Genomic DNA, 10,508 nt, shown 5'->3' on the forward strand with positions numbered 1-10,508 from the left:
CGGCCTCTCGGTTCCCCTCTGGCTACACAAACTTTGATCCCGTCGTGGTCGTTTGTTTTCGGATTCACAAGCAGCAGCACCAGCAGCAAGCTTGGTTGATGCTAAAACTTGGTGTCTGCACCAAAGACGACGCGACACCGCGAAGCGTACGATCCCAGCGCAGCGTTGGAGCATTTGTCTGGCACCCGCGAGACCGGAAATTCGGAAATAAATGAAGACAGAAACGAGCGACGAGCTGCTTGAGCTGCACTCGACCACGACGACGACGACGAGGACGATGTCACTTGCCTTTAGCCACCTTCCTGTCGCGTAAAGCTCCTCTCGTACGTCCGCGAATCGTGAATCCTCGCGGGATTGTAAGCGGAAAATAAATAAACCGAACGAAAAGGAAATTTATTGCAAGATGCATCCGGGCGCCCTCTCTCTCTCTCTCTCGGGGGGAGGTATGCTTTGTTTTATGCGAATTTCGCCGAGCCGGTGCCGGAATTTATGATGCCACGCGCACACACACATTCACACACACACAAGATGCACGATATCCCCGGTGAATGGTGTCACTTTTACGCGATCATTTTCGCGCTCATGCAGCAACCTCATCTACGCGGATTGCCGGAACATTCGGTCACGGACGGTCGGTCGGTTCATGGTGTATGCCGACGATGGCAAGTCACGATGGAGTTATGGGCTAATGTTATGTGGGCTTTGTTTGTGGAAGGGAAGGTTTTACTCGTTCGTATGCTTGAGCACCGCGCATAAAGCGCTAGCTGTATAGAATCGACTAAGCCGGACAGCGAGCAGCAGCGAGTGGCTTTACTGGTTTGTCATAAGATACGGAATTGCTGCTGAGAGGCAGAATAGAGTTGGGGGAAGGGCACTGAGATGATACCGAAACAAGATGGTTCGTTGATATATGGTCCAATGCTCCGGAACGGAACTATTTGCTGAAGATGTAATCTACTCCGTGGCACGGTTTGTTTCCAAGGAGTGGTTCCAATTATTTGTTTTGGGATTTGCTCGCTTGACCCTTTCCGAGCCGCTTTAGAGCCCGCATGGAACGGTGGGGGGCGTAACACGATCAATGGTTTGTCAGCAAAGGGGATACGACAAAAATGGAAAGCAAACAATTGGATTTTTGGACTGGATATTTCGGGACTTGCGCGATGCGCGAAGGCGAATCCGGGTACTAGAGAACTATGGATCAGAATATAAAGTCCTTATAGACAACATTTTATCAGCAAAATTCGTTAGAATTCATCAACATAAGTTTCTTTAAGTTGCTCTTTCAAAATTTTGTTTCAAAAATGTTTCTCTAAGTAATTTTCTTACTAAAACTAACCATTTTTCTTCCATTTTGAGCAAATGCGGCAGCCATTGAGAAAAAAAACCATTTTCATAAGCAATCTTTGGTCAAAAATAGTAAATGAACAGTTAGTAAGTTCATTCTCCTAGCTATCTTAATTTAGCTCTTAGCTATCTTTCCAGTACTTTATGGAGTTTTTGGGAGTTACTGCCTCATTTGGCCGACCCGAACGTTCCGCATCATCGGCCGCGTTTGAAGCCAGGCCATACCACCGACAAATAGTTGATTTTTGGAAAGAGGAGAGTCCTGGAAAAACGTTTTTCAAAAACGTTTTACAGGAAAACAATGTTTTATCAACACACGAAAATGATTTTTTCAAAATTGCAAAAGTAACGTCACTTTAACAACTATAACTTTCTAGGTTATAGTTCGAATTACATCAAATTTTGATACATCTTATCGGAAGGTTGATGCTTCTGATCCTGGGTATAAAAATCGTATTATTAGCGCCGCATCTGCACTAGTCCCGGGACTTATTAAACGATGTGTTACTGTTAGAGTCTTCCAACAGCACTGAACCTACTGCTTGTTTGTGAACAACCGATTGAGCATCGGAATAGTTGTGTTATCTCTGACTATGACTACCCTGCTCTGTAATCTATTAAAGGTTAATTACCTTTTCAAAGCTCCACACTACACGCCAGGAATTGTAGTGCGATGCAGCCATCGTCCTATACCTTATACCATTCGATAATATGATATCTGTACCTGTACTACATCGTTAGACCACTGCTGTGGTGCTCTCTCTCTCGATTCATCACCATCGCCGCCATTGGAATGAGGTGGCTCAAACAGGTGCGGTTTCGAACCGTTCGATACGCACACAAAATGGTGTGCACGCGCGATGGTGACCGTCCTTCCTGTCAGAACGGACGAACGCAACGAAGGCGCATCTAAAATTCACTCAACAGCAACCACGAATTAGCGGACCCCTCGCGGACCAACGGAGCGGAGGACAAGCACGAGATTAGCAGCCCAGCATCGTACCAATAAGTACGAATCCACCGGTACGAAGCGTTCAGATGAAAGAGCCCGCCTTTGCATCCCACGTTGCATACTGCATAGTGAGAAGGCTCGCGGCACGAATGCCAACGCCAGCCAGCGTGTGGCCCATTGCCATTGTAGCATGTCGCAATTTCGTTCATTTGACAGCCAACAACGGTCCACTCCAAGGCCATCGGTGGCCGCGGTGTACGCGATGGAACGTTACACAATTTCCCACCCCCTCCCGATTGGAATCATCGATCAACGTGGAGTCAGAGGGCCGGGAGCCGGGGGTGCCAGTGTTCGGGACAACCATATTGGGTTCTAATTAACGTCGCATCCCTCGATGAAGAGCAGCGAACGTGGGATTGACAGCCCAACGGGGCTCGCTGGCTGCAAATTGTGATGAATTGGCTTAAAGCAGCACTTCAATCTGCCAAATGCCGGGGATGCGAACGGTTGTCCGCTGGCCAATTTATACGTCCCGATACCTGCAATGAAATGAACAGAATGTGTGCCCGGACGGACGGCCCTTCGTGTGTGAGTGTGTGAGGTGTTTTCTATTTAGCAAAGGGGGTTGGATCGTTTCATTCGCGAATAACCAAATTCCATATCAAGCCTTGCATGTCGGTCCCTGTCCCGGATTCTTGGATGCTACCACTGTCTACCACAACACAGGCACGGTCGCTCTGGTGGAACTAATGGAAATATTCGATACAAATTTCCCCCCCTTTTGCTTTTGCTAGCTGCCAGCCGGAGCAAGTGAATGTTGCATTCTGCGCTGCAGTGTGAGTGCGTGCGTGCGTGCGTGTGAAAATGAAGCCGAAAATCGGTTCCGACAGCTCAAGCGAACGAGCAACGTAGGGCGTAGCGGGGCCGCAACCCCGCTTGCCGTCCCTTGGCCGAAAGGGTAGTGACAGGAGCGCGAAACCTGTCGAGTGCATCTATCCTCCAATGCACCACCCCACACGGACACTTCATCACTTCTGCCACATTGCCGCATCGATTTATGATGCAAATGCATCGTCCTGGTCCCTTGGGAGGTGGGAGTAGCACACGAGGTCTTGTTCTATGCATCGATTGTCGAAAACGGGAAATGTTCGGTCCCCCAAACCCCGGTCGCAGCAATGCAGCAGCACCTGGGAGACCTGGGTGAACGGACATCGAACGAAGAACCAACCGAGGGTTGACTGTTGCCAACGGCCGTACACCAGCGCACTGTAGTCCACCCTTATGATGTGGCTCACAAGTGGCCCCGGGGCCTACAGCCTAGCTGGCCAACAAAAGTGGCGGATGAAGAGGCACTCGGCATTGACTACTAGCTTCACACACACACACGGTACACGGGCACTTGGGCATCATCATGAAGTACCCGGTCCGTCAGTTGGTCGGTTGGTCGTGAATCCTCCTTTTATCCTTTTTGTTGCCAATCCCTGGAGTGGCTAGTGTCCGATGCCCAGGACTCCCACGTGGCTTGTGTTTGTGCTAGTAGTAATGAGATGTGGGGCCGGCTCACAGCGACAGGTCCGGAGCAGCTCCGATCATGGCTGCTGCTGTTGCTGTTGAAACTGAAGTGCAACCGAAGCCTCGGTGTCTCTGAGTGTGTGTGTCAGACGATAAGGGTTGGTGGTGAACCCCGATGAATGCTAAGCATGGATTATGAAGTGTAAGCATAATGTTACCGCTCGGTTAGGACCGATGGTAGGTCCGTTTTCTTCCCTCAAAATGTCGTCTACCTTGTGCTCGTGAGTTATGCTTCATTGAATGCCAATGAGTGGGGAAGCAGCAGCAGTGATGTTTTTTGTCTGGAACGAACCGAAAGGATGAAAATGATGGGTGGAATTGATGTTTGACTGGCGTGCGAAATGCGGTGAATTGCATTATCGCTAATGTGCAAAGCTCTATCCGAAGCTATCCCTGGAAATGTCGAACCCCTAGTGGGTTGAAGGACACGCAAACTCTCGCATGAATGGCAACGAAATAGCTCACAGCTGTCTACGATGGACGGCAACTCTGTCATCTTTAAGGAAACGTTGCAGTGCACGTCAATACAAGTAGCCTTTTCTTAGAGGTACAGCTCGTTGTTGCTCATTCTCGTTGTTGCGCTGATATCTCGTATCTGCTCTTAGCTCGTATATAATGCAGTTGGAAGTTCCCGGCAAAGCACTTTCCAATCGTTTGATCGACGTGCTTGACTACTGTTCCGGGCACTGGGCACGAATGGCAGAGGAACTGCACTGGTAGAATGGCATCTCACAACAACTTTTCTTCTTATTAATTAAATCTCTTTACTTCGTTACTCGTAAAAAGGTGACGTTTTCGATAGACAGTGTTGAGCGTTGACTTGAAGAATGTTCGGCTAAACCGAACGCTCCATAAATAGATTGTCACAAAACCCCAATTTAAATTTACTGATTGTATGAGGATCAAGTGAATGGAAAATTTAATTAAAAGGAAAAACGGAAAGTGAAGCAGATTGCTTAACTCGTACACATTTCTAAAGAATGTGTTGAATGCTGATGATAGCTCGAGGAATTGAACGAGTGCCTTGACTTGCTCCATAGAGGTCTAGGAATGCAGGAATCGTTTTATATCGTATCATCGATATCTGGCATGCATTGATTCCGAGTAAAAGCCAAGATTGCAAGAACGCGGCGTCTGGTTTGATGAATCTACCAATCAATTCCATCCACGACCATTCTTCGACTTCGTACTCCTTTCCAGGTCAACTTGGTTCTACTTCTTCTCTATCTTTATATCACTATCAAGATGGCCAAGGGGAACACAATAAGCATCCATTTTAACCGGTTTCGATCTCGGAAACGGTGCATCTGTACCCGTTCGCAACCGAAAAGCTCTTTTTCCAACCACCAAACCAATGCTCGTATGGTATGATGTGTTTACATACAGGCCACCGTTACTGGCAGTTTTCTTCGAAGTGAAGTAATTGGAACCAGCGTTGATGGTCACTCTCAGACCCGGAACAAACCGTGCTGCCAATGATGCGCCACCTCAGGACTCAATCACTTTTGATCTGACGACGACTCCTTACATTTCTGCTTTTATATTAACCTCATATTTGTCTCTCTTCCCGTTTCCTCCCAGCTTGAGGCAGACTCGAAACCCACCGAAGGCAACGGTACCGGACCGGCCCACCATCTGACCGAGCTGGAACGCACCACGAAGCTGGTGCAGCAGCTGGAAACGGTCGAGGCGGAGTACGAATCGATCCTCAACAAACTGCCGCGGGACTGCAGCCAGATCGAGCAGCTACGCGGTGCCGGCCAATCGGATCAGGCCGGTGACGGTGGCCTCTACCTGATCGCACCGGCCGAACAGCACCATCCGATGATGACGCAGTGCTTCGGCGAGTGGACGACGGTACAACGACGTCAGGACGGTTCGGTCGATTTCAACCGCTCGTGGGAAGAGTACGCCCAGGGCTTCGGTACACCGGCCGGCGAGTTCTGGATCGGCAACGAACCGCTGCACCATCTGACGCAGGACAATTGCTCCCGGTTGCGCATCATCATGCAGGACATCTACGACAACCACTGGCATGCGGACTACGCGACCTTCCGCATCGGTTCGCGCCAGGCCGGCTTCCGGCTCGAGCTCGGCGGTTACAGTGGTAACGCCTCGGATGCGTTCGAGTACCAGAACCGGATGCAATTCTCCGCCATCGACGTCGACCGGGACATCTCGAATACGCACTGTGCCGGGAACTACGAGGGCGGTTGGTGGTTCTCGCACTGCCAGCACGCCAACCTGAACGGTCGGTACAACCTCGGGCTTACCTGGTTCGATGCGTCACGCAACGAATGGATCGCGGTCAAATCGAGCCACATGATGATTGCCCGTCGACCGGATTGTGGTCCGATTGAGACAACAACCACCACCACAACGACGACGACGGCGAGGACGACGACCAGCGGGGTCACGACGACGGCCATCCCGGGTACGACCGGGGTCCGGAGTGTCCGACGGAACCAACAACACCACGACGATACCACGGTTCGACCCTTAATGATGGCCTAAGTCCACCGGTCTCACCTGTCTCACCCCGTCACTGCGTCACAATCTAATTGATTGTCCTCATTCCCCCTGGCCCCCACGGGACTCCGGATGGCGTGATTGAGACGGAGGACCCTCGGATTACTTCGCTGATTGGCCGAAAGTTGGTGGCCTGGACGTCATTTGCGTGGCATTCATCAACGTCAACCGAAGTGAAGAAGCTGACGGGATTCGCGCGCTCTCTCTCTCTCTCTTTCTCTTTGCTATCGAGCCAAACGGTTTTGCATTACATTTTCCATCCTTCGCTAGAACGTTTATTTAGACAACAACAACAAAAAAAGGTGGAAAACAAAAATGATTTCCGCAACCTTTTTCGTTCTTCCAAACCGGTGAAGGCGAAGACCACAAAAGCGTGGTCGGTCGGTCGGTTTAGGCTTACCCTGTAGCAGGGCATTGTACATCGATTTGATTGACAGCCGAGGGCCATTCCTCCCTTCCTCTTCCTTCCAGCCACCAACCAAATGTTTAGATTGTTTTCCACACTCCGTTTTTTCGTTTTTTGGTGGTCGACCGGAAGTGAGCTTTAGGTCATTTCCTGAGGCGAAACGCGAAAGTTCCCTCAGTCTATTTGCTTCTCTCTCTCTCAAAGCAACAGCATCAGGCGCCAAGTTACGCAAAGTATTACCACAGAAGACTCCAACAAGGATAAGGAAGGCAAGAACGAGCAGAAAAGAGAGTAAGGAAGAAAGTAACGGGAAAATGGTCGCGTGGCCCACCGCGTCGACCACCTGCCGGGCGGAAACCTGGGTTCGGAAAGCATTAAAAGTTGCCGAGCCAGCCAAGTGACGTGCGGGCTCATTTATTACATTTTCCTCCATTTTTCGCACCTCGAGAGCGCTGTCGGTGCCCCCTTTTCGCAATCTTCCTCTCTGTCTGTCTGTCGCGGCCATTACGATCATCGATCCAGCTTCTTTCTGCTCTGTTTTTCACTGCACCACCCCACCCCTTTTTGAGATGCTACTTCGCTAAGAGGCATTCTGCTGATCCGGAACTCCGTCCGGCCAACAGAAAAAAAGGTGTTGAAAGCCAAACCGCAGCACATCGTCTTTTTGCCACTAGTAAAGGATACTGCCGGTGGCCACCGGCACACCGGCGCAATAACTCACGCCTGGCAGGCAGGCAGGCATGCAGGCTCGTTGGCTAGGTTCTCGTGTTGGCCGCTAGAATAATAGTTTCGTTTCGTTGGCCCAAGCCGAGCTGGTCCGGTAATCCAAAACCCGTTTTTTTCCGGTCGCTTGATTTATGAAATTGTTTCTCTCTCTCTCTTCGGTCCCTTTGTGGTGGGCCTCGCGGCCTCACCGCCGAAACGACATCGATAGCAGCTGCTGCTGAGCTGTGAGGCCCGCGGGATCCAGGAAGGATAGTGCCAGCAGCAGCAGCTGGATTGGTGCGTTGGTCTTATCTCGACCCAAATTTGCCTCCCATAAGCTCCGAGTCGGGCTTCGGTGTGATACCAGCAGGCAACAGGATACCAAAGATTTTACTCCTTCCCCACTCACACAATCGCACTCTCTCTCTCTCTCTTTCTTTCACTCTGTATCTCTCTTTCCCTCCCGTTTGGACGCCTTAAATCGAGCAAATGAATCAAATTAGCTTGCAAGCATCCGGATGACCCGTGGGTTGGCGACAATGTTGGGACAATTTATCGTTACATATAGATAACACTAAGCTCCTCACTAACCCACACTTCGGCTTCTTCGCTATCGCCCCTCGCCCCACTATTGCGTCATGATCAACCGTTCAGCGAGCTCACGTTAACCACACGTCTTCACCCCTTCAATCAATTGCGTCATCAACAGCGAGAGAAAGCTGACGTGAGGTGTGAGTGTATATAAGAACAGACAACCTTAAGAATTGAGGTCGAAGTCTTTTGAGGTTCGTGAGTATAGTAGCTGGAACAGGGTGAGCATCGCTACGAGTACATCAAGATACCATACAGAAAAGGACTCCAAAAACGCTTCCCGTCTCCTCCATTATAATCCATTAAGCCCTCGATAGCATTAAGCCAAAAAATCACAAGCATTCTCTCTCCCTCCCCATCTCTCTCTCCTCTGTCACTGAATCGGATTGAGATGATCGCTTTTGCGTTCCCCGTTTGCCCCCTCGATCATAAATGTACAATTTCCCCGTCTGGCCAGGTCGCTGATAGTTGTTTGTCGATAGATTTCAAAAACAAGGACGTCTCAGCGTCGTCGTCATGGTGACACGATGCTCGCCGGGGGCTGAAAAGAAAAACACAAACATGAATAAGATAAACAGAAAAAAAAGACGACGACGACGATAAGGAAGAAATGAGTTTAAGTTATATATTGCGAAGACGCTTAGGATTAAGCAGAGATGGAAGATGCGGTAGAAACTGTGTATATAATGCCTACCTTTTAGTGCGTGTGTGTGCGAATTGCATGCCCTCCCGCGTGTTGTAATCCTTTATTGGATTGGTTGTATTCCGCCCGGCGAAACCCGACGCATCATAGTCAAATGTAGTATGTAAATGCTAAGTATGTAGCGCACCATCGTCATACCGCTCTCCCCGGCCGGCCCCACCTTTAGCGCGCGAGTGAATGTTTCAAAATGGCCTCCCGCCCTCCCCGAAATTAGCAAAAGGAAACACACATACACACGTACACATACACAGAGAACAAAACCAAAAATGATTAGCGCGACGCGACGCATCCCATGGTGGCTGTTATTGTATGGTCAATCGCGATGAGTAATGTTTTAATGTTTTAGTTAATAAAAAAAAGAAATGAAGGCATATCCCGATCCCGTTTGAGGACACCTTGAATTCGCGCACGGTATACCCCGATGACAGCAGAGCTCTCTATCATAGGATCAATGTAAGGCAGGAAAATGGTACACGAAGTGCGGTGGCGACACACACATAAAAAACAGAAAATCCAGACTCGGATACACGTTACAATGAGTTGAGGATGGTTTGCTGTGGTCAGGAGGAGGAGGATATTGTTTTAAGAAGGAAAAGAAACAAAACAATGTAACAATAAAATGCTATCGAACTTTTTCTAAACTTTGCGTTGCGAAAGATTCTTTACATTTTCATCACAACGAAGCGATTCGAAAGAATGGTGACATATTGAAGCTGTAAACTACTTGGATTGTAAGTTTGTGGGCCAGAATTCTTTAGAAAACTTGCAATAATATTCATCGAATATCGAATATTGAACCTGGCGTCTTTTCTCGCTTACACTCCGTCGTTGCTTCGTTCCAACAAATAGCAATATTTAACATCACACTTAAGACACGACATTTGTGCGATCACTTCTTCTTGAAACGATAAGTGAAACGGATTGTAGTCCCAATAACTCTTTTCTAAAGCTCACTCAGAAAACCCTTACCTTTAACATATTCTCGAAAGATATGTTCTTAGAATGTTATTCTTTTCAAATCGTCGAAAGAAGACGATATTTGAAGAGCTTGTTTACGGTCTTGTGGAGCTGGTTTACTGAATAGAGCACATGCTGGGTTTTAATGTGAAATTCAATCATTATTCTCGAACAGGTTCGAAGTAATTGAAGCACTGTTCCAAGATGCACAATGAACACACATTGTGTTCTAAAAAGCTGTACAGGTCCATCTGTTTTAAAATATTGGTCACGAATTTTTCAACCTCCGATAATGCCGAATCATTCCGGCAACCGATGCACAAATAACAAAATTTCCAGTAAAAAGCAACAATATTATGAACGATAAAAGGTAGTTCGATCTCTTGGAAGAAAATGGGTTTGTTTCTGCCAACAACAAACCTTCGTGTTCATCTTCTCTTGCCGGTCATTCATAATAGCTTTCCTTCGTCGACAGCATCTGGGGCACCTGCTTTGGAATTCTACATTGTTGACTGAAATGGAATTTCGAATCATTTGAAAAAAAGTAAACGGCTTTATGGACTTCTCCGTCGATATTACGATGCTGACGAGTTCGATCTCTTATCCTCGTCGATACAGCCACGTCGATTTGCAGCAACACTTCGCTTCTTTCTCGTACACAAAATTGATTCCCTTCCACTTTGAGACGCCATTTGCTTGGCGGAATTTTTGATCTCCTGAGCGGAACCGAACGGACAAAGTGGAATAAG

The 10,508-nt window shown here is 48.4% G+C and overlaps 1 protein-coding gene across 1 annotated transcript in view; it reads left to right on the plus strand.

Moving 5' to 3' along the window:
* The window catches only part of LOC125954591 (protein scabrous), a 48,560-nt gene extending 41,140 nt beyond the window's left edge, over positions 1-7,420 (plus strand). The window contains exon 4 of the mRNA XM_049685035.1: positions 5,450-7,420. Coding sequence (XP_049540992.1) covers positions 5,450-6,382 — 933 coding nt within the window. The 3' untranslated portion in view covers positions 6,383-7,420. The remainder of the gene's footprint in view (positions 1-5,449) is intronic.
* The last annotated feature ends 3,088 nt before the right edge of the window (positions 7,421-10,508 follow it).

This window comes from Anopheles darlingi, chromosome 3 (genome assembly GCF_943734745.1).
Source record: "Anopheles darlingi chromosome 3, idAnoDarlMG_H_01, whole genome shotgun sequence".
NCBI lineage: Eukaryota > Metazoa > Arthropoda > Insecta > Diptera > Culicidae > Anopheles > Anopheles darlingi.